Raw genomic sequence first — 25,480 nt, 5'->3', positions numbered from 1 at the left:
TTTGGCTGTCACTGCATAGAGCAAACGTAGCTGTGAATTTACCTTAAACCTGCAGAAAACAAGTCTAAATAACATTTTACAGCAAGTACCACATACAGTCAGGCATCTTTATTCCCAAAACAAGCCCTCATTATGGCAGATAGCTTTTATATGTCTATTACTAAGATAATAACATACATACATTGCATGTATGTATTGCATCGTGCATTAGATGAGAAGATTGATGTAAATCTTTATGCAACCCAATAAGCTTAGCTCTACAATTATCAGATAGATAATCAACATGTTAACTCTTGTTTAGTTAATCTATATTAAAAAAAATGTAAAAAAAAAAGAAAAGAAAAAAAAGGCAGTTTTTTTTAGCAACTTAGATTATTTGATTATGTACAGTTAGCCATCCTTTAATCACTAAAATATTATATTTTTAAAATCAAATAAAAAAGAGATAATGTGTTACTAAAATTGTAGATGTAGATGTTTTTGTTTGAGAAAAATTTCTCCTGTTTCAAAGATTTTGCTATGCTAACTCGCAGCTAGCTTTAGCCTCAACAGCTAAGCACTTGTTTAGTACTGAAATAATAAATATAATTTCTGTATTAAGTCGCACCTGTATTGCATGGAAGCCTGTAACTCAAAATTTCAAGAAAATCTATCGGTAACTTGAAATTGTGACTTTTTTTCAGTGGGTTAAGGCCCTACCAGGACCTCCCCTTGTGTGGGTGTGGCATTCTCTCTCAGCCTCCTCCTCCTTTGCTCCACCCCTTTGTCTTTCTCACTCTTCTCTCTCCCCAGGACACAGCTGGTGTTCATTGGCCTAGTTTACCACCTGGGCCCAGTCAGCAATCACCTCTCTGAGATTATATAGGCTGGGGAAGAACTGTGTGATGGTGGTGATTTTTCTGGTGTTTCTTCATTGTGTTCTAGATGTCGAAAGAGGTCCTACTGTGTGATTGTCCTGCCTGTGGCGTGGAGTTGTGGGAGCAGTGGGGAGAGTAGCTGCTTCATGTGAGTAGTGTGGACTTGTGGGCCTCAACAGCAGCAGAAGCAGCAGTAGTGGAACTTGCTGCTGCTAGTGATAGGGTGGGCTTGTGGGCCCCCGGAAGTGCCTGTTTGGTTGTTGTGTCCTTTGTTCTTGCGAGCTTTTTCTTTTTCTAGTGTTATTGGTAAAACGGCTTTGCCGTCTCTGTCAGTTCAAATTATTTGTAATAAAACTATATTATATACTGAACACCTCTGTCTGGTTTCCTTTTCATTCCATTCTGGACCCATTTGTTACGGGTCCCCACACTCACAACCCAAGACCTCTTCGTGGGGATGTAACACAGTGGTGGAAACAAAGTGTTGGATGGTTTTAATATTCGCTAGCTCTGAAGCTAGCGAATAATTTTCGATCAGCTTAACTAACTTCAGTAACCCTTCAAAACTTAGTTTTACATCTTTATTTTGCTTGTGACCGGCTGGATGTGGGAAGAAAGACAAGAGGCATAAAGATGTTAACTAGCCAGCTAACTTAGTGCAATCGTCTTGGCTCTATGAATCCTGATTTTCATGCCTCGAGATTTATTGCAATATCAGCTGCAAAAGACACTGATCATTATTGGACTTGAAAGAATTTAGACTGCTGCTTTAATGGTCAATGGCAACTCTGTTTGCTTTTGGAAGTTGAGGAACATTTCAATACGGAAATGGATAATGATGCTGGACTTAACAACCAGACTGTAATTGCTTTTATTAAAAAAAAAAAAAGTTGAAATATGCCTGTGCACATAACTAAATCTTCACGTTAAATTAAAAATAATCAATTAATATAGATCTTGCAACACTGAGACATTTAAAATTTTACTTTAAAGACAACCATACTCTACATTATCAGTAAAGAATATGAAAATCTAACACTGATTATTATTAAAAGCTATTTAGTATTTTAGGAATTTGGCATGACATACTTTTCTTGATTGTTTATTTCACTTAAAATCTTAATCTTTAGTCTTAATTAGTTGTAAAACAAGTTGTCCTTTATTTTTTCACATTGCTTGCATGAGAAATTTGAATATCAGCCTAACACACAACAGAAAAGCAGATGGAACAGTTTCTGGTGGTCATTCAGCTGATTGTGACTGTTCAGAAAGACAAGACAGAGCCTCTGTTGGTGCATGGAGCTTTCCTTCTTTGTGTGGATCCTTTTGTGGAGGAATGGCCTGGTGTAAACCGTAAGGGTTTCCTGCTGATTCATGCTGCAGTCAAATAGCCTCCGCAGAGTTTCTGCCATGCTCGACCCTTTGAACACTAGAGAAAATGGAGCCTCTGAGCTTGTCAGCGTGCTGCCTGTCAAGCTGTAGCTACCCAATTTAAAAATTCAGATTTGTTATTCATAAGGCTCAAGACTGTCCAGTAAGAGTGTAAGCACATAAGCAACTCTCTCAAAAAATGTTGCAAAACTTTATATTTCTTTACATTTATTACTGGTCAAACATTTCTATGATGACTGTTAAATAAAAAGTTGCTGTTGCTATGTTAAAGTGTTCATTCATAACTGCGTGTCGTTTGTGTGTACGAATGCGTTTGATAAAAATCTGTCTGGCACATTTGAGTAGCTCTGAGACAGATAACACTTACTATCTTGATTAATACACATGCGCACACACACACCTACACATATGCTCAGGCAAGCACAGAATAATTATCAAGGTAATGAGCTTTCTCAGCAACTCAAATTATTATTGGTCCTGAGTTTTCACTTCTTCACCCAAGGCTGATTTCCACCAAGCTCCCTTATTGTTTATTCACCCAGGATGGATCATTGTGTACCACTTTCCACAGCCAAAATTTGGGACTCACTGCTTAGCATCACTATCATTGTTTTTTATATATTAAATCTGATGGATTTATCAATGCTTTATCTGGAGTTCAAGCCTAGCTTTTCCAATTCAAAGTCAGATAATTATTGTTTCACCACAATGTACCTCCAAGGACTTGTGATTGACTAAAAAAAAGACACAGAGCTTGAATTACAATATCCTGAAAGGTTTTTATGGTTTTCAAAACATGTTGCCTATCCCTACTTTAACAGAGGGCTGAGACTTTAATTTGAATCCTGATTCTTTCTGATAGCATTTTCCCCTTGAGAAGTATTAAAATCTTCCATGCAGTTTATTATCTCTCATCTGTGTGCAGTTTGAAGGTTTTCCTCATGTCTGCAGGAATTTCCTCTGTGCCCTTGTTTGCTCCCACAGTCCAAAGACATGCAATTTCGATAGACTGAAAGCTCTAAATTGCCTGTTGGTGTGAACGTGAGTGCGAATGCATTTGTCAACATGCATTAACAATTTCATAGACTAGCAACCTGGCCAGACTCTACCTTGTGCCTCCTTCTCAGTGTACACTATAATAGGCTCCAGCTCCCATCACTTTTAATATCATAATTGATTTAGAAAATGGATGAATGTATGGGTCAGCTGTTAATATGTGGAGGTGAAATTTGCCCAGATTTGTTAAAGTCCCTCACAACATGGTTTCAAATTATAGCTTTTCTATCTACTGTGAAATGTTCATGAATAAATAAGTAATGAAAAGGGCCCCACTACACTCATCATGTGTTGATTGATGAGTTTTTTTCATTATGCTGTTAATGTCAACAGAGCCATTAAAGGAGAGGAAATATGGCACTCAACGAATCCTGTCTAGAAATATATAAAGGACTATTCTGTTACCCAAAGAATTCCCATCTTTGCTACCAAAAGGCCAATCAACAGCTAAATAATATTTAAAAAATTCAACGATACAATCACCATGCAGTTCAGACTCATAATGGTTCATGACCGTTTCAACAGTTTGGTAGAAGATATTATTCCTTACTATATAAAGTTATAGAGATATATCTTTCTCAGGTTACTGTGACATTATTTAGAATGCTCTCCATTCCTTAGTACTGATGTGGTGAGAGACTCAACTGTAAATGAAATTATAATGATGTTCAGGTAGTACATGTGTAATCAGCAGGGGAACAGAAGCTCAGAAAAAAACGTATTTTGGGGCAAAGACACCAAACTTTTTAAGAACTTTTAATAGGAATCTCTTTTGATTCTATCCATGCAGTTTTTATGTCTCATGTTTATCTATTTAGGGACTTTGTCTTGTTAACATGAAATAATTGTCCAAAAAAGTCCTGCCACTTGTCAGCCTTCTTGCTAATGCCTCTAGACAGTTATTCTGAACATCCTGTTTAGATAAATGGGAAGAGATCCTGCATGTATACAATGTATAGATAATTGGCGTTCTGCAAGGGCAAGCAAGGCAAGCAGGGCTTGGCCTGTGAAATCTCAAAAGAGGTATCAATTAAAGTGAAAGCAATCTCTCTTTTTGTATCTCAAACAGCATTTTGTCTTGAACTTTCCACCATCCTATAAATTACTGCCATTTTGTAGATGTTGCAGGCTATTAGGAGGCTTGCCTCCAACCATTATTGGCTAATGCCATGTAGACAGAGTACATAAGCCTGCCACAACATAGCAGAAACTACTGTGAAAATGTATGACAACAACACAACTGACTCTCAGGTTTCCTGGTTTGACTGTTGCTCTTTTGAGGTAAGGGTGGGATAATTACCATCCTTGCCACTACAGAATTTTCTCAGATTTCTATTCAAGAGTCTCTCGGTGACATCTTTCTCTTAGTCTCTGTTAGTGCATGAAAATACTGTGAACTCTGACATCTTTTAGCTGAGCCCTATCAGCTCAAACCAATGAAAAGTAAGAACAGGCACTAAAATGTGAAAAAATAAAGCTGTTGCACTTTGACAGAAACATGTGCTCAGACAGGACTACATAACTCATGGATGAGTAAATGTTATTTAAACTTTTTCCAGGGACTGGATTTGTTACCTTAAAAACTAAGAATGTTTGTTTTTGGCAACATTTCACGCCACTAAGCACAGTGATGGCAACACATTTCTCTCATCAAAGTCTGCTGCTTAGTTCTGTCAAACTCTCTCTCGGGGTGCAGCATCAGGAGGAATGTGCAGTATCGAAAGCCAACGGCCAAAATGCAGTTAACAAAAGGGCAAATACTAAATGTTGCACATCAATTATTTAGACATGGAGATGAAGGCAAAGTGGCATTTTAGGTTTACTGTCATCACTGAGCTTATTAAAATGCAGTATTAAAAAAACCTCCTCTCAAAAACAACCCCTGAAACTCAATTATTTTCCTTTAAAGTCTCATAAATGTAACATTACATTACTCTCAGCTGTTCTTAAATTTTTACACTATGATGATTTCACTTTTCGCTGTGACCTCGTTTAACATAGAGGTCGTCCTGTCCCAGTACTGATCCACACTTTTATAACAGACGGGATAAATTTGCCCCCTTCAATCTCGACTCCCAATCTGTTCAGGGCAGGAAGGAAAGCAGAAAAATGTGTCTAGTCTCGAGGCTTCAAACTATTTCCACTGATCTAGTCTGCATTTATTACCTATCAATATTTATGCGTTAACAAGCAGCCTCCATGGTTCACTGTTGAATAAGACATGCCACGGTATTGATCTTTGGGAAAAACGGCTGCGTCTACTTTAACGGAATAACTTAACTGATGGCCTCAGGTAAATGGGCTCATTCAAGTAAATGCACAAGGATGCACACTGCATTTTAAAAGCAACAAAAACTGAATTAACATGTTGATGTGCCACATTTTCATCTTCTGCGCCACATGCAAAGGCAACTATTTAGACTCACATCTTACATAAAACGCTTACTATATAGTAGTCAGTGTCACCTCTGGAAAACCAGCCCAATTCCAAATCAGCATGGTTGTATTAATGAATTGATGTATCGATAAAAGCCTCAATAAAGACAAATACTTTGTGAATTGACTGATGAACATCTTTTAGTTCCCTTTCTCTTCACACATTTTTCCCTCCATGACTGTTGCTTGGTGATGGTGGTTGAAAGTGGGAAGCATGAGGGAGAGACCTGCAGTATGAATGAAAAGCAACTTTGATCTAGCAGAAATGTGCTCAGCTATCTTCATCCTCCACACGTTCTCTCACGTCTCTTTCTCTGCATGTTGCTGTAAAATGAATGAGCCCGGCTGTTAAGTCTGTGGGCTACAAGTTTCACTGTGAATTTGTGTCGGTAAAGTAGTGGTAACGACCCTCAACGAGACAATGGCTCCATTCAAACCTTCTGCTTTTTTTTATTAAGAGAATAAACAAGATGGACAGGAGGAGTGTAGTGAGAGGGCGACAGATTGAATTTATTTTAGAAGCCTGACCCTTCAAAGCAACTTTACCCAGTATATTAGAAATCAACCACTGAACCTTGCCAAACAGAGTTTAGTCAGAGCTTAGCAACCGTAACCAGGAACAGCCGGTTTGTCAACCTTTGGATTTCTACACACGCTAAAAGCAGCCAGAGAAACAATTAAAATCCTCCGTTTAAATGGCTGCAGTTTTTGAAAAAATCTTTTCAAACGAACAAACAAAAAAATTCAGAACAGATTAAACCATTCGACAGAACAAAAAAACTGCAATTTTTTCTTTTTTCTCATTGTTCAAGGTTCAAGGTTCTTTATTTGTCATATGCATAGCACACAGTGAAATGTAGCCTGACACGCTCCTCGACATGTTCAAAAATGTGGGGGGGGGGGGGGGGGGGGGGGGGGGCTGTAGAGGAAGAACATTATATGTATATATTAGGGGTGCAACAATACACAAAATTCACGGTTCGGTTCGATACTTTGGTGTCACGGTTCGATATTTTTTCGATACAAAAACAATGTTCATGCCTTTTTAATTTGTCATTTATTAAAATTATAAATTTATATTTTAACTCAAAAGTACAGTTTTTAAGTTTTATGTTGCTGAGACAAAAGTAATTAAAAAAATAAATATATCTCAGGGTTCTCAAAATTTCAAAATCCCTGGTAGCCCTTCAGGCAGGGACTCTTCAGTTTTTGGTAGCCCAAAATAAATTTAAGTAGCCCAAATAAAAAAGAGAGCAATTTTTTGATTGATGTTTTGTTTCCTTTACAATATTATACTTTAGGAAACAAAACATTAATCAAAAAATTGTTGAAACACAAATCACAACATTGTATAAAAATTACAATCATCAACTCAAATACTTGGTTCTAATTGAACAGAAATTTCTATGAACTTGTAAGAACTGTGTAGGACATGAATCAGTCTGTGTCAGATCCTGAATTTGAAATTTCCACTGAAGTCACGGGTAAGAGACAAGTGGAACCAAGATCGAGGCCATTTGCTTTTTGAAGTTTGCAAAGACTGCTAAATTTTGCCAGTGGTAGTTCACTCTTTGCAACATAGTACACTGTTCTAAAGAGATTTTTCAGGTTTATTTTTAGTATGTTATTTGCAATTGGTGTTTGTTCTGGGAAAGATATTGCAGACTGAGCAATAATGCGTTTCTTGCATTTCTCATGCGTTCTAATGGGGGCCTTTCTTAAAATGACTGGTCCCAGTAACAAAGGCGCTTGTCGACTCAGAAATCGAGAGAAAACCAACAACACACCCGGCAGAACATTATGTTATTTACACGGGTGCACATAAGTGGTCCGCATGTGCGCATTCGCTGTCAAAATAAAAGACGCGCACCAGATAAGAAGTTGCAACGCGCGTTTGCGTCCATATAAAAGGCAGTGTTTTTGTCCGCTAGAGTGGGATTTTCACGGCACATTCCGCACCACATCTCTGTGCGTTCATCATTTGCAACCACTTTTCTGAGAATACGCGCTTCTTTTGTGGTTCGGACTCCTTCTGACATTTGTTTGGAGATGGAGGAACACCAAAGTAATTGCTTAAAGGAGCTTGCTTCTTCGACATCTTTAAGAGTTCTAAACAAATGTCTGTCCTCCTCCAGAAAATCTTATGTATGCAAACACGCATTGCAACTTCATATCTTGTGCGCGTTTGTTTTTTTTTGACAGCGAATGTGCACCTGCGGACCACTTATGTGCAGCCCTGGTTATTTAGCTCGTCATATTGCAGCCACAGAAATTATTTTGTCCATGAAACCATAAAGCTGCACTTTCTTTTTGCCTTGTAGTCTGATTTGTCCTAACTTTTCCGTTTTGTGGTAAGCTTTTCTTTGGCTGTCACTTCTTCACCCTGACCTGTCTTATTTGGCTCAGCAGAACTAAAATATCCTGCTGCTTTTACACACGCACTCAACCTCTGCGCGATCAACCTCTCATATGTTTAAGCTTGCTGCGGGAGATTTCACAGGTCATATTTGCATAGTAAGCTAACGATTGTTAAGACGATGTCAGAGGAATTGGTGCGCAAATTATCATCACTCACCAATCAGTGCTGTCGCTCTCTATACACAGTTCGCGCGATTGCAAAGTGAAAGCAAAAAAACAAGCGCAAATTCAAACGCGATTTCAATATGTCACATATTGACAGTGGCTCACCGATGCCAATGACATAATTACCCAGCTACATTTCCGAAAGAATGCAAAAGCATTGACATATTGTAGCGGGTCAGGGCTGTTCGGGGTTCTGTTTGTACAGTTATGTTTTGTGTATGTTGCCATGGTGACGGGGTGACGCCCTCTCGATGCGACAGTGTGTCCTTCCGGGGTCAGAGGGCGCCCTGTGTGTTGTTGTTGTTGCTGTGCGGTTGCCGCGCTGAGCAGTTAGCTAGCGGCAGTGTTCTTCTGCAGATGTCAATAAACGGCTGTGCTCCCTGGCTAGTGTAACAGTGTTTATGTGGTATTATTCCACTTGCCACAAATATCAGTGTAATGGGGAAACAGCGCCCCCCCTCTCGGTGTGGCTGGTTAGGTGAGGCTGGCTGCAGTAATCGCTGCCAGTCTGCCGTAGCCATACAAGAGGTGAGTTGTATTGTTCCGCACACGATATAGCTAAGTAGTACAGACACATAAAACATGTTTGATTAGCTGACGAGCACCGAGTGTAATAAGTGCTTAGCGGACACATGTCTAACATCAGTTTTATGTACTTTTCATTTGTTTATTATTGTGTAAAACTGTATGCTAAAGCGGAATGCTAATGAGATGTTCTGCCGTAGTGTGCTGTGCGGAGTGGTGTGTGGCGAGCCTGTGCACTGATAATACACCGTTGTTTCCATTCAGGTACATCATTTGTTGTTGCTGTTATTTTATTGTATATTAGAAATCGTAATATTGCTGCAGTAATCGCTGCCAGTCTGCCGTAGCCATACGAGAGTGTGCTGTGCGGAGTGGTGTGTGGCGAGCCTGTGCACTGATAATACACCGTTGTTTCCATTCAGGAAATAAAGTGGCAACGATCGATCAGAGACTCCTTGTCTTTTTAAAAACACTACACAACGCAGCGTCGAGGAGTCTGTTTGGGCCGAACTGTTGCAGCGGGATGAAGCAGAAACCGGTTACACTAGCTCACGGGAAGCAAGACCAAACGATACCTCCGTCTCCTCCTTGTCTGAGCTCGCCACATTGGTGTCAGAAGTGGGATGATGATGGAACCCCATGTTCTGACCCGAGTGACTTTTCCCCCGCCGGTCGTGACCGGCCGGTGCGCCAAAAGAAGGCACCTGGACATTTGCAGGACTTTGTGTCGGGTAATGGGGTCGTCGGGGACGACTGACCCCTTAGGTGGGGGCTATGTAGTGGGTCAGGGCTGTTCGGGATTCTGTTTGTACAGTTATGTTTTGTTTATGTTGCCATAGAGACGGGTGATGCCCTTTCGCTGCGACGGTGTGTCCTTCCGGGAGCAGTTAGCTAGCGGCAGTGTTCTTCTGCAGATGTCAATAAACGTCTGTGCTCCCTGGCTAGCTCACGGGAAGCAAGACCAAACGATACCGCCTCGCCACAATATTAAACATATCAGGTCCCCATAAGGAGAATCATGTGCTAACGGCTGTCTAAATGACTCGGGTAAAGTTTGTAGCATGCATGCTTGTTGTTTTTGTCTGCTTCCACTTGTCTTTGCACTAGGATGATGTCGGTGTAAATGTGCAGTCATATTCGTTGTGTTCCCACTAGTGCTGTCAGCGTTAATCTCGTTGAAATGACGTTAACGCCACAACAAGGCAAATCTCCGTTAACGAGCTACCCCTGATCGCTGTGCTGGGGCTAGACGGCCAACACACTAGTTCCCACCCATGTAATTGAGCATTGCGTGGCACATCCAACATACTGTTTTACTTTAGTCCATGACACGCTTACCTTCAGGGTCATATGTCACATGAAAACCAAAATAATTCCAAACGCCAGATCTGAATGAGAGTGGGGGAGGTTCAATTTGCCATGTTATAAGGAGAGCTTAACTTCTGTCTCGCTAGCTTGCCCTGCGCTCTTCCTTCTGATGATGCTGTCTGTGTTGAGCGCTCAGTGGATCTGCGCTAGACAGTGCAGCCTAGGCGGAGTAGTCAAACGCAGATTCACTGAGCGCTCAACACAGACAGCATCGTCAGAAGGAAAGTTGATAAAATAAATTACAAATTTTGTATTGTTCGATACATATGCGTACCGAACCGAAAGCACTGTATCAAACGGTTCAATATCGATACGAGTATCGTTGCACCCCTAGTATATGTGTGTGTGTGTGTGTGTGTGTGTGTGTGTGTGTGTGTGTGTGTGTGTAAATATATGTATATATATATATATATATATGTATATATATATATATATATATATATATGTGTGTGTGTGTGTGTGTGTGTGTGTGTGTGTAAATATATGTATATATATATATATATATATATAGATATATAGATATATAGATATATATTAGGGGTGCAACGATATTCGTATCGATATTGAACCGTTTGATACAGTGCTTTCGGTTCGGTACGCATATGTATCGAACAATACAACATTTTTAATTTATTTTATCAACTTTCCTTCTGACGATGCTGTCTGTGTTGAGCGCTCAGTGAATCTGCGTTCGACTACTCCGCCTAGGCTCGACAGTGCAGCCTAGGCGGAGTAGTTGAGCGCAGATCCACTGAGCGCTCAACACAGACAGCATAGTTAGAAGGAAGAGCGCAGGGCAAGCTAGCGAGACAGAAGTTAAGCTCTCCTTGCAACATGGACCTCCCCCACCCTCATTCAGATCTGGCGTTTGGAATTATTTTGGTTTTCATGTGACATATGACCCTGAAGGTAAGCGAGTCATGCACTAAAGTAAAACAGTATGTTGGATGTGCCATGCAATGCTCAATTACATGGGTGGGAACTAGTGTGTTAGCGCAGTTAGCTCGTTAACGTGTTGGCCGTCTAGCCCCATGCACGGGGCGATCGGCGGTAGCTCGTTAACGGAGATTTGCCGTGTTGTGGCGTTAAGGTCATTTCAACGAGATTAACCTGAAAGCACTAGTGGGAACACGACGAATATGACTGCACATTTACGCCGACATCATCCTAGTGCAAAGACAAGTGGAAGCAGACACAAAAAAGCAAGCATGCTACTAACTTTAGCCGAGTCATTTAGACAGCTGTTAGCACATGATTCTCCTTATGCTGCTGAGAATATAGCCCAGAAGAAGCGGATAGTATAGCTTTTATTTTGGAAAGAGCCATTTCTCTGTAATAAACTCTCTTTTCCAAAGATGAGTGATTCCTCAATCAGATACAGGGCTTGCAATATCGCTAGCCCGACGTCCCGGTGCTAGCGATTTTTTCAGTCGGGCTACCAAAATCTATCTCTACCCTGCCCGTCGGGCTATTGTAGGAAAAATATATGTCAATGCTTTTGCATTCTTTCAGAAATGTAGCTGGGTAATTATGTCATTGGCATCGGTGAGCCACTGTCAATATGTGACATATTGAAGTCGCGTTTGAATTTGCGCTCGTTTTTTTGCTTTCACTTTGCAATCGTGCGAACTGTGTATAGAGAGCGACAGCACTGATCTGTGAGTGATGATAATTTGTTCACCAATTCCTCTGACATCGTCTTATTAATCGTTAGCTTACTATGCAAACATGACAAGTGGAATCTCCCGCAGCAAGCTTAAACATGTGAGAGGTTGATCGCGCAGAGAATCGCTGAGCTTATGTGAGTGCGTGTGTAAAAGCATTTCAGTTCTGCTGAGCCAAATAAGAGAGGTCAGGGTGAAGAAGTGACAGCCAAAGAAAAGCTTACCACAAAACGGAGAAGTTATGACAAATCAGACTATAAGGCAAAAAGAAAGTGCAGCTTTATGGTTTCATGGACAAAAGAATTTCTGTGGCTGCGATATGACGAGCTAAATAACCAGGGCTGCACATAAGTGGTCCGCAGGTGCGCATTCGCTGTCAAAATAAAAAACAGCACAAGGGTTAGGGTTAAATTTAAAAACTGTACTTTTGAGTTAAAATATATATTTATAATTTGAATAAATGACAAATTAAAAATGCATGAACATTTTTTTGTATCGAAAAAATATCGAACCGTGACACCAAAGTATCGAACCGAACCGAACCATGAATTTTGTGTATCGTTGCACCCCATATATATATATATATATATATATATATATATATATATATATATATATATATATATATATATATATATACACACACACACACACACACACACACACACAACGTCATTGGTTGTAGACCCAGAGTTTTGAGTATCTGCTGACATTCAATTCTTTGATGATTTATTTGTGTGTATATATATATATATATATTTTTTTTCTTTTTTTTCTTTTTTTTTTTGATTGTCATGCTCCTTTGTATTTGTAGCCTTAAGTACTTTGTTTCAGATCCCATGTATTTACATTTGTTTTTTGGCTTGAGGCTATTCTGTATACTTGTTATTTTTCTAGCCCTTTTCCTTATATACTTCTGTGTCAAGTGTGTCTTAGGGTTTAGTCTCTGTGTATAATCACTTTCTTTTTTCATTTTGATACTCTCCTGACTTCTGTTTCTCAATTCTAGGTTAGTCTACTTCCTGTCTCATTATCTTTGATTAGTTTCACCTGTTTCTTGTTCCCCAGCTGTTTCCACTCAACTCCGTAACCTTCAGTGTGTTCCTGTGGCATTTCCCTGTCTTTCAATTAAACCTCGTCATGTCATTCTGTTTCCATACCTGCCTGTTTCACGGTGTTTTTCACTGTGCTGCCTGTATTTTATTGTTTTGTATCGTGGACTTTGTTTTACTTCTGTTTTGTGAAGATTTATGAATTTTACAAACAGTAAACTAAAAATACCTCAGGAGTTGGAATGTGGCTCAGTGCTCAAACCTGAGGATGTGTGCTTTGTGACAAATGGTACGACTGGTGTTTATAAACTCTGAGTGAGACAGCTCACCTGTCTGAAGCAGAGAATTAAATCTGATGGTAGAATCTCACTAATCCTGTCTCCATGTTAGAGATAATTAATAGTTTGAAATATTTAATAAAGTCACAGCTGCTGTGCAACTCGTGTAAATACTTGCAACTCCCTCTACTCATATGGATCCCGCAGATGCGATTCTGCAGGTATTTAATGAATGTTGAAAAGATTGATATTTCAGAAGTCGCATATTTTTATGTGAATCAATTATAACTTTTGTTTGTGGATCTCAATGTAACTCCCCATATGTAATCATTTATTCCTCGCACACACTTAAAAGAGATGAAAGTACTCATTTAAATAGAGGATTATGTAAGTTTCAAAAAACAAAAACATAATTTTGCTTTCAAGGTATTTTTCGTGTATGACCATGTGACTGCAGGTGTGTGACTGTGTACTTACAGCTATCCTCCTCTTCAGAAATAAGCTTGACCACGTAACAGGCGTAGATAAACCCCACCAACTAGAGACAAAGACAAAGGAAAAAAGACAAAAAACAGAGGAACATTACTCTTTTGTGCAACACAGAGAGAAAGCGGAAAACATGTGAGGGTGAACAAATAGTTGGAACAGACAGAGAAAACAGGTGTTGGTGGAAGTGGAGCGGAACAGCACTGTGGTATTTTGCTCCAAAATAGAGCGCTGTGTGTGTGTGTGTGCAAAAACATATTTTCAATGACAACCACAAGGTTATCCCAAATTTTCATGGTTTTAGAGCTCCACAGACACTGTTTTAATGCACATGCTGTGGGTAAACATGTGCCGTCTATTGCCTCGGTCACAAGCAATAACTCTAGCTTACAAAGTCAAGGCAGATAATGCTACATTTGTGATTATCATCAGAATGAAAACCTTACACCACCGCTGTGGGGCAGGGCTTTGTAAGCGTACAACCAGAGGTGAACCTCACAGTCTTCCATCTCATCATGTCATGTCCGTTTGAAGCCATTCACATACCTGGAAATAATGAGGGCCAAACAATCAAAAAAGGATGCTGCAGCTCTGTGCTGTGATTGTTACAGGGAGAAGCTTACATTAAACATGTGTGTATCTGTGTGGGTTATGTTTAGACTGTGGTACAGCAATCCACACCAGCAAAACACCTTTTGCTATCTGATCTGCTTTCCCATTGGCTGTCTGTTTCCTAGGAGACCGATAGGAGGTGGCCGATTGGAGCAAAGATGCAGGAAGGTGCAGTCGATGTAAGGTCAGGATTTTAGTGACCTTATTACCCCGCGATGACAGAGGAGGAGAAGAGGATGGAGGGAAGAGATAAAACGTGGGATGGGAGGAAAAATAGGTATACACGTGTGTTTGTATGAGGCATTAATTTAACCTATTACCCTGAATAAAGAGGACTTATTGCTGAAATATGGCTTTAAGTGTTGGGAAAATGACATTGACCTGGTTGGTATTCTATTGACTACATGGACGGATGCCAACACACACACACACACACACACACACACACAAGCGCATAAACACTCAGCTAGCTGCAAATGTGAGGAGCTACATTTGAGATTCAGTGTATATCTCAAGGTCCTGACCTCATTTACTCTAAATAATGTTCAGCTCCCAAAGCTCCCCTCCGTTTCTCACACTGACTATTCCTTCCAGCTTCTCTTCCTTTTTCTCTTGCCATTATACATCCCATTTCCTTCCACCTTGTACTCGCTCTCTCCTCTGCCTCACACAAGGAAATGAGTCAGGAATACAGTGTTTCGCTGCGCGGTAGATGAATTTACTTAAAGCTAAGCCACATACAGGAGGAGGAAACTGCTGCCGGTATCAGCGGGGGGATCAAAACTGATGAGAAAACAAATGTGCTTTGTGCAGCAGATATGCCATGAGAAATATCCACTGGTCAAAGATGCTGATAAGTTTACGTCCTACAACATCGCAGCTGTCGGTACTACTGACAGCATCATTTCAAAGATTAGGATGACCTCGACCTCAGGCTGCGTCTCCTGTCTGCCGCCAATCCAGCTTGAAATGATTTTTATATTAGTATTCACTTGAAGCAGACTTTTTGCATTGCAAAGTCAAAATGTTGCTTAAAAGACTATGAAGAGTTTAGGGAGTTTTCCACCAATGATCGGGAGCTTGTTCTGTCTTCTTCTGCAGGCTCATTGGCTCTGAAAATGACTTTTGGGTGCAGTTGTGTTAGCGCGACTGAACAGGGAGCGGAGAGCCATGCCCGCCCCGCGATAGGGAACATTCTGATCAGCTGTGACGGAGTACGTTTCTCTGCACATCAATATCCTGTTAATATTCGTGAAACTCAAGTATTCCGTTTTTGGTGTTTGCTGCATATAAACATAATATCCTGTTTACAATAAGTCTGATTATATCTCGTCCTGGAGTCAAGAAATCCAAATAAGATAGCTGGGGTTCACCAATATTAGCTATGGGGCTGTAAGCATGTGTGTTCCTTATCTTGTTTATTGCTGGAGTTCTGGGTGTGTCTATGTTTGATCCCTGCAGTTATATTTGGACTTTCCTGCTCATGAACCCTGGAAAATAGCATATTTGTTATTTTAGGTTTTGCAGGGCCAAACACTTCCAAACCACATTTTTAGTTTTGACTAAGATTTTGATTAAAAAGTGCCAATAGCAACCAACTAGAAACACATTGTCAGTGTAAGATACAACTCACAGACAATTACAAAACAGGTGTGTGTATAAATAAAAACTGAATGGCATGATTTGCAACTCTCATAAACACCTATGTTATTCACAAACAAGAATAGAAATCACATCAAATGTTTGAGCTGTGAAAATGTATCATTTTAAGGAAAAAAAGAGGTCATTTTAAACATGTCTCCAAAACATTGGGACAGGGCCATGTTTAGCAGTTTGTAGCATCACCTCTTTTTGACAGTCTGTAACCATCTGGGAACTGATAAGAGTAGTTGCTGGGCTTAGTGGATCGCAGGCCGACCAGTTCAGCACCCGCGATCCACTAAGAACATTATTCTGAAAGTGTTCAACAATTGAAAGACACAATTTTTTTGCAGATTGGTAAAACCTTGCCCATCTTTACTTCTCAGAAACTAGGCCTCTCTAAAATCAACTTTTTTTTTTATCGGGGATTGTAAAAAGAAAGAAATACGGTGTTTTAGCTTCTCCACAGTACATGCTTTCTGCCTTTTAGTGAGCTATACCCCCAGGTTTCTCAGACAGACTCTGGCTCCTTTTTTTCATTTTGTCTGTGGATTTAGGTTTCCTAGTTACTGAGCGATGTTCAGTGTGACGAGTGGAAATGGAAAAAGCACCACTTCAGCATCAACTCAGACAGGATCCCTGCCCCTGATCAGCCTGACAAGCAATAACTTGTACAAGCTCACCATTTCGCCGCACAGCACCGTGCACCTCACTCAGAGCAGAAGCCCTTTATTCTTATTAGGTTTTATGAGCACAAGGGCGCATGCAATCCCAGGAGGCAGGAGTTTGTCCCATTTCTTAAACATACCGTTTATCGAATGCCTGTTGCCATGGTAAACACTGCAAATGTAGTTAGTTATGCAACAGTAAGTCCGTAAAACCTAGTTGCATTATTCCAAGGTAGAGAAAAGTAATGGTATGGGTGATAAATTGTGAGATATGCATGTTCTTCCCGCTTCGATGTAGTTGACTGCAACATTTCTCCCCTTCAGAGCTTGAACAGAGTGTTCTGAACAAATGTTTGCAATGATAACGATGGCAAAGTGGCCTTCCTGCACTGCAGTTACACCTCCTAGTTTCACAGTGTCTGTGAGTGGCTGATACACATGCACGTGCATGTTTTCAATCTCAACTCTTCTTCTTGGTGTATTTGTTTTACGGCTCCCATTTGGCATTTATAACAGATTAGTCCATGTTAACAATGATTCAATTAATTTATTAAATGAAGTAAGAATGAAATGGGGTGTTGCGATGGTAAATGCCATTATCTGGCAAGGCCTGGACTCAGCTACCCACAGGTGTGATTGTTAAGTGTGAAGTTGTCAATACTACTAATCTGCAAATAAACCCAAAGTACAAAATAATAGGATGTAAGATTTACTAATGATATTTAATAAAGACGTGCAGTGAGCTCCACATGTATTTGTAGATTCCCATTCATGAGTTCCTCTTTTATGGAAAGAAGAGAAAGAAAAGTCATACAACATGAATATCAAGGCTTGCAGTTGGCAATTTCCAGCTAATTGCACCATTATTTGATACAGAAAAAAAAATCATGTCTTACCTAATTTTCTATTGACATCATCCTGGTAGTGGTTATAAGTACAAGTGCATAATAACAGTTTAAGAGCAGCTCGTAGCTCAAATGTTTAGAGCCATATCTGCATATCTCTGTTCCTTTTAAATGGCTAAATTGTTTGCAGTGAAGCCGCTTTTCTACGTATAAATCCTGAAATTTGAGATGTCAGAAATTAGCCAGAGAAGGAGTCAAAACACCCCTGATGGAGGATTTTGTCCACCATTCTATTCATGCTGTTCATAAGCAAAAACCTAAGCAAACACTTAGCTGTGTCTGTCAGATTATAAGTAGCAAGCTGTGCAAGTGTTATTAGTTGGTCTGTCTGCTTTACAATCTGCTAATTGGAGAAACTCCTGCTAGATTTTGGTTGTTATCACTTGAATAAACTAGCTCCATCTGTGATCATAGATGGTAGTGGATCACCCAAAGAACTTTCAACTTCCATCTGCACTTTTTCCGGGCTCTTGCTTAATAAATCTTGCACTAAGAGTCTACAGCTATATGAGAGGTTCTGTGAGCTGGGGTGAGAAATGATATGGAAAACCACAAATATCAACCTCTAGTGGCGCCAAAGGAAAAGTAAATGTCAGTGGCAGTGCATTGTCAGGATATCTGAACTTTTACCAGGTCTTTGTTTTTCTTTCAACAGGCCAAAATCCTCAGGAACATTGCCACATTGCTAAAATCACTTTCATTGCCGCTGTGTGCTACGCAGGCAAAGAAATCCCATTAGACAAAAGGAAGATAAGTGAATCATCATACTTTTCTACAATCATGATGCTCCAAATGTTCCCTTAGCAGTGATTCTGATAACACCTGGAAGTTTTGAACGGAGCGCAGGGAGAAATTAGTTGAATGTCAAGCAGCTGGTGTTCGGTAAGGATGGAAACTCTACGTTCTGCATGGCCTGAGAGCAATAATTCACTGATACCATCACGGGATGAGACCTGTTAGAAAAGCAAGGACAGATGCCATGGACGTGCATGCATAAGTCAGTTTCCCAGTGACGCAGTCAGTTCTACACCAGAAATGAAGAGGAGTTAACATTTTGCATGAAGCACAGTGCTTTTTAAGTAGATCTTAAACCAGCTGAGTAGATCCGCAGGTTAATACACGACCACCACCACCAATTACCCCTCCCATTCACTGTTGCTTTATTCTCATAACATTCACAGTGTTCATTCTGAATCTTAACGATAGAGCTGTTGTCTATTTGTCTGCTAATCTTGCCTTGTGTTGTGGATGTATTGCTCTTTGATGAGAAATGAATTCATCTCCAATGAGCAAATCCATTACAGCTGTCTGTGGAATTGTACTGAAGATAAATGTGACGAAGATGTCGCATCCATTGGATTAAATCTATTTACGTGCTGATGATGTCCTCTAAAACTTAAACAAATGCTGGGGGAGTTGAGGGTGTGGCGAGGGTGCGGCGTATTATATTTTGTCACCAAGAGAAGGAGTGAAAATTTACAGCTTTAATTAATACTTAATTTGTTTTAAACAAAACAAAAACCAAAAAAAAGAGACACCATCAAGAAAACAGAGATGTGGTTCATCAGGAGAAGGATGACAATATCATACATACAAGACCAAAAGAACACTGTGTCAGAAGACCACGTTGAAACAAGGAGGATTCTTTGGACACATTATGATAAGAGCAGGAATGCAATATAATGATGACGGAATGAAAGACTGGATGAAGAAAGCAAATGAGCTGCTGCACTGTGTGAGAGACGGGGCATCCTGGAGGACCATGTTCGCCAATACTATTCGGCAAGGCACCTAAAAAGACAAACAGACACGTAACCACCAACTGTGATTCTACACTCACCGTTTACTCCCTGGACAAGCTGCCATTTTGGTATTATTTCTGTCGGTCATGGGACTTTGTGCTGCCACTACAGCAGGGTGACATCATGGTGACAATGTAGGATCAAGTAAATTCGGTTCCAAGCAAACAGGCTGACTCTGGAACAATCCGTGCATGATGTCACACGAGAAACTTCTAAAAAATTTCATGCACAACACGGTGCATGGATAGCAACAAGGTCTTTTCTTAGTTTTTAGAAACCATCTAATTTTCACATTCACATTATTTGCCAGATTTCCTACTGGTATTTGGCTCTAGTAACTCTGTTTCTATTTCTGCATTATGTTTTCACAATTTCCAATATGTTTTTTAGGATTATAGTTTGTTGTTCTTATAAGAAACGTGCAGCACGACCCGTGAATGCAGCTTGACCCTAACATGTCATTGTGTTTGATCCCACTGACAATGTCACATAATTTCCACCTTAAAGTATGGAAGCCCCAAACGCAATTTCATTGTTCTTGACAATGACAATAAATAAATAAATACTAAATACTAAAATAACCTGTAATTCAAAGGATTACTTTCACAAGATGAAGGCTGAGAAAAACTCTACAGCTGTCTGATAGATCATACTGAAACTACTAGTTACAGTCCATTTTCACAGAGCTTTTTTGGGTACCATGCCATGGACCTGCCAAGCGCAGCACTCTGGAACTATTGGGAGCACAAAATATTTAACTGACTGTTGATATTGCGCAGTGTTAACCTAAAAGCAGTGCTGTACCAATCTGATATTCAGTAGACATACTGGTCTGGCAGCAGTGAGCTCTCTAAATCAGGGGTATCAAACATAAGGTGCGGGGGCCAGAATCAGCCCAGGAAAAGCTCCAGTCCAACCCACTGAATGGCTTTGAACAATGTGAAGGCGGGCATGAATTTTAGACTTTTAACATTATTTATACAGGTTATACAGGTTTGTACAGGTTGTACAGCTTTGCCTACTGATAAAGACCTCAACCATGATCATTCACACTAAACCAAAGTAATTAGCAACACGTTCTCATCCCAACGCGTAACATACAGACGACTGTGACAAATTGTCGATAGGCATGAGAACGGGTTGGAATAAATCTATACATGCGTTTTACAATCAACCTAACAAAGCATTATGTACGTTAAATCTGTTCACTTTCAGATCCTGAATTACTTTGGAATACACTATGTGATAGGGTTAAGGTGATGGTTAAGGTTAGGATTAGGGCTGGAATAGACGGCTTAGAGCTTCTGCTCTAAGTGTGTCTTACCGCTGTGAGCAGCTTTCTATTTGATTCAACTGAAAACCGAGAGCGTTTCATAAGGATGCGGAAGGGTACCTTTCGCGTTACTATGTGACGCCTAGGGTTGTGACAAATCGTCGGCATGTTACGCGTCGGGAATGATAATGCTGTGTAATTAGGTAACCAATAAACAATTCAGTGAGAGAAAAGTTCTTGTCTTGTGCTATAGAAATTTTTTCATAATTTACAGTGGGTCCACAGATAAACTTTCTTTTTTATAATTACAGGACAGTCTCAGCAATTAGTTACCAGATTTTTTCCTGTAATTTCACATATTTATTCACTACAATTTACCCCCAAAGACTTGGGCTGACAAATTTCTTTCATTTACTGCAGTAGCATTTATTTATTATGAAAAAATTGAGACATACTGTTGAAATTGTTCAATTTTTTTCTTAAATGAAGATATGTGAGGACTAAATGTCTAGTTAAAGAGTAAAGAGTTAAACTTCTTTACAATGACAGAAAGGGGAGTTTCACTCGTCCACCCCACTTGAACTCAAACTGGGGCTGTATGTGGCCCAAATTCTAAAACATGTTTGACATCCCTGCTCTAAATTGTCTAATAAATAAACAGGATAAATAACTTTTTTAAATCTGGTTTTCTGTGTCATTTATTACATTACTCATAAATGCCAATTCAGTTAGTGTATTTATTTATTACATGTTGGACACGGTTAACAAAACAGTGTTTTAGTCCATCATAATAATAATAAATGCCCAGTCTCTTTCTCAAAGTGAAGAATAAAGATAAAATCAATTCCCTGGTTTTAAGTGCTCCTGATTTAAGCATATTCTCTGTGCAGAGTTGTAACATGCAAACAAGCCGACATAGCTAATGGTAATTTTCATCAGTCGATTATGTCTCAGAGACAGGGTTACTCAGCTGTGTGTGGGGACCAGGCTATATGCAGCCATTCCTCCCAATCAGAGAAAGAAAACAAAAAACAACAGTAGGTGATTTCACTGATTAGTATCTCCACTTTAGATGAAGTTATGCTAATCACTGAAATTACTTGCAGGCATGCACTTTAGACCACGGAGCCAGCAGACAGCCTCTTAGATAATGTTGTTTAATATAATTATCACTTTGTTTGTGCTATTAGGATGTACAATAGCGCTGAGGGGGAAAAAAAACGTAATTAAAGAAGTAACGCTCGTGCATTTCCCCACTGTGCTATCGTCTGGGATTGAAGGCCTACATTTCACTGAGCACGCTCCAGTTCTCCCCGGAGAAGCCTTATGCTCTACGTCAGTACAGCTGATATTCACTCTGTGGAACAAACTGTAAAGGAATTGAAAGTTTAGAAAGCTAATTAGTCCACTCTTCAAAATTAACACAGTAATTCACTGTAAAAGTCAGGCAGCAAACCAATTAACGATTTATCATATACACTTTATGAAATAAATGAACCATGGGACAAAGCCCAACGAGACTGACTGTGGAACGAGTTGTTTTCTTATGAGACAAATATTCTCATCTGTTGTAGGGAGAAAAAAAAACTAAAATAGATTTGCGGTCACAGTTGTTACATCACATGAAGTCAGTAAACTGGAGACGAAAATCCAACTGCTGCGAGACACTTAGAAAAGCAAACTAGTCCATCACACACCCAACTAACCACCCAGACAAACAAAACATGCAGTGTTGAAGAACCTGACAGCTGCAATGCTTCAGTGGCTATTTGTCTTCCTCACACTGTCCAGACTTGTCTACATTTAGATTCCCCCCACCATCGAAACACGAGAGCCTTTAATTCTTGAAAACACAAGCATTACCCCTTTTTGTCAGGTTGTCAGATATTACCTGTTAGTATTGATCCAGCACCATTAACGTTGCTCCAGGATCCAATCACCTGGGGTGTGTAAGTTCAAACTTGACAAGAGCAAATAATGAGATTAACCTGTTCATGTTCATTTTTTGGTGTTTTCTTTAATGAGGTCCTCTGAGCTCTTTTTCAGTCGAATGTCATCCAATCATCCATGCACACCCCCAATCATTATCACCTTTCAAACATGCTTTGCCACTTAAATAATGTGTCATAAAGTAGGACATTTCAAAACAGGTGAGTTTACAAATGTAATTCAACTCTTTCTGAACTTTTGGCTCATGCTCTTGCCTTTCGTTAATGACTCTTTAATGTTATGGGAGCTTGAGATGCCATAAACATCAAGGAAAAAGATCATAATGATACTCAATAATAATTTGTTTATTAGCAGTAAGAAAGTAAGGAGTAAACTTCACATTGCAAATGTTTCAGTTTGCGTGCTTGATTTAAATATTCTCTGCTTTATAATTTGCCCCTTGAGAAAGATGCTCCTAGAAATCCAACAGAGTCAGTCTGAAAAATCTCTTACATGTAACCTTGCGCTCTTTTTTTAAATACAGATGATTCTTTTATAACAGTAATTTTCTTTAACGTCAAAACCCAGTTTGCACAAGTGCAATGCATACATAAATCTGGCCCATAGTTTAGTCCCATTTAGATTTTTGCAAAACAATATAGTTCGATTATAAGACACCTTTTTCACAATGTTAGTCACATGTTAGAAAGCCTTTGTGCCAGAAAAGGAAGTAACAATAAATACGAAGCTTTAATGACACCAACAGACCAATGCTGGATTATGTGCCAAGCATTGGTTATTCAGACAATCAACCTGATAACGACCAGTCATTTAGTTTAGGGTGTAATTCAAGCAAACTCTAACCCACACTTAGTCAGTTACACCAAACAAGGCTGGCGGTCGCCTGGTGAACCTGTCAGACTGTTGAGTTTGTGCTCATGGAGCATGACAGTGTTTCAACACACCAATTACAGTGAGACAGTGGTACAGCTGTGCGGCGGCTTGGCACTCAGCCACACTATAAGCACCACTATCGATTGTCAGAGAGACACAGAGTAGGCATGAGAAGGGGACAGTCATGCACTGCAAGAGAGCGAGATGCAGAATGAAACCGAAAAGACGGAGAGTCACTCGCTTCCGAAACCTTTTCCCTGTTCTTTGTTGGCGTAATGATGCACGGCCGTGGCATTAAAGCTCTGACTTGTTTATTGCGTGCACTTCCTTATTTGAATGTATGTGTACAAACAGAGCTACAGTACAGAGGAAACTGATATGAGAAGTGGCAGGCCTCCCTCATTCTCGCTTTTTACTTCTCTCTGTATGTTCTCTCTTCTGATCCTCCTAATTATCACAGTTTGACAGTGCAGGAGAGGAAGAAATACTGAAGGCAGAGAGAAACAGAGAGGAAAACTATCACGTTTGGAAAAATGAAATAAAACAGAGAGACAGGCAGAAAACCGAGATAGAGGAACGGTTTCTAAAGCAGCTTATCCAGCCTATTCTATGTTAATGAGGGTATGAGTTATTAACTTAATGGAGACTCATTTTAGTCTAAAACAGGTACTAAAAAGGCCCAACCCGCTGCAGCAGACAAAGGAGCTGTCATGGCTGTGGTACACTTTAGAATACGTTCAACTTATAGCCGAATATAATTTGAATAATTGCAATTTTAAAAGCACCGTGTCACATATCCATACACAGACAAAAAAAGTACAAAGCCTAGGATGTAATTGCCGCATATGTTAATACTTACCTGGACATGTAAACTAATGCAGAGATAGACAAATTTTTTCTTTTTAGTCAAATAAAAGAACCATGTAATTATTTATGATCAAAAAGATTTATTTATGGTTGGAAACAAGAAAGGCTCGATGTACTTTAATCTAACAACACCCTTAAATATGATGGTTTAACTCATTTTACTTAATTTTCTAAGACAGCGGTCCCTAACCTTTTTTGCGCCACGGTCTGGTTTAATGACAGACAATATTTTCACGGACTGGCTTTTAAGGTGAGGAGGATAAACACAACAAAATAAAATGATATGACCAAGGCAAAAACTGTGGTATTTTGTAAATATAAAAATAAACGCGAATTCACTGTGTAATTGCGTAACATTATTATTACCAGCGTCCTCCTGAAATGCGCCAACAACATTGAGAGTAACGTTCTCCTCTCTGCTCGCTATGGTAATGCGTAAATATTTCTTTCAAAATAAGACACCCAACTACAACACGGGAAAAGACCCAGGGAAACCAAGTTAACGATAAAAACCCTGAAAACCATAAAGCCTCAACTCTCGCGGCCTGGTACCAAATGACTCACGAACCGGTACCGGTCCGTGGCCCGGGGGTGGGGACCTCTGTTCTAAGACATACACAAAAAGTTCTTTTGTGGGTTTTTTTGCTTGTGTTAGGAGTTTTTTTGATCACTAGCAGACCTAATCAGCTCTAGCTAGGTCATTCTACCGCTGAAATGACAGAAAAATATTCATAAACTCTTTCCTCTTGTTGCTTGGGTTTGAAAATGTGATAAAAAGACACAAACCCTATTAAAAATATTACATTTACTAGAACTCTATGGAAATAATAATAAGAATGTTGACAAATGCAAAAAGAATGGATGAATCTGCTAGGTAGGACAGGATTAACACACTTTTGAAGAGTTAATGGTGGACAGCTGCATTCATTTAAATCCATTTCCTTATCTCCAAATATTCTTTACCAGTACTGACCAGCTATCACTGGACAGAGCCTTACTGTTCTCGTGGTGCGAAGTTGCAGGTTAAGCATAGGTGAATGCAGCCACCTGTACGCAGGCCCACTCAATGCACAGGCATTAGGTTTTTCCTTTGGAGGCTGCCTGATGTTCCCCTCATAATTATGGCAAATTTAGTCGGCTCTAAACTGCTACAGTTGTATCTACAGTACCAGCAGGTCATGACTGCCTTTTA

At 39.7% G+C, this 25,480-nt stretch overlaps 1 protein-coding gene across 2 annotated transcripts in view; it reads right to left on the bottom strand.

Moving 5' to 3' along the window:
- Positions 1 to 25,480, bottom strand: part of nkain2 (sodium/potassium transporting ATPase interacting 2) — a gene marked incomplete at its 3' end in the record, with an annotated part of 107,134 nt that overhangs the window by 9,453 nt on the left and 72,201 nt on the right. For both annotated transcript variants that reach the window (XM_082504830.1, XM_082504831.1), the window contains exon 5: positions 13,689 to 13,749. In XM_082504830.1, coding sequence (XP_082360956.1) covers positions 13,689 to 13,749 — 61 coding nt within the window. The remainder of the gene's footprint in view (positions 1 to 13,688; positions 13,750 to 25,480) is intronic.

The sequence above is a fragment of the Aulonocara stuartgranti genome (assembly GCF_965226115.1).
Source record: "Aulonocara stuartgranti genome assembly, chromosome: 15".
Classification (NCBI taxonomy): Eukaryota; Metazoa; Chordata; class Actinopteri; order Cichliformes; family Cichlidae; genus Aulonocara; species Aulonocara stuartgranti.
The sequence above is the reverse complement of the archived record's forward strand: the minus strand, read 5'-3'. Positions and strand labels throughout refer to the sequence as shown.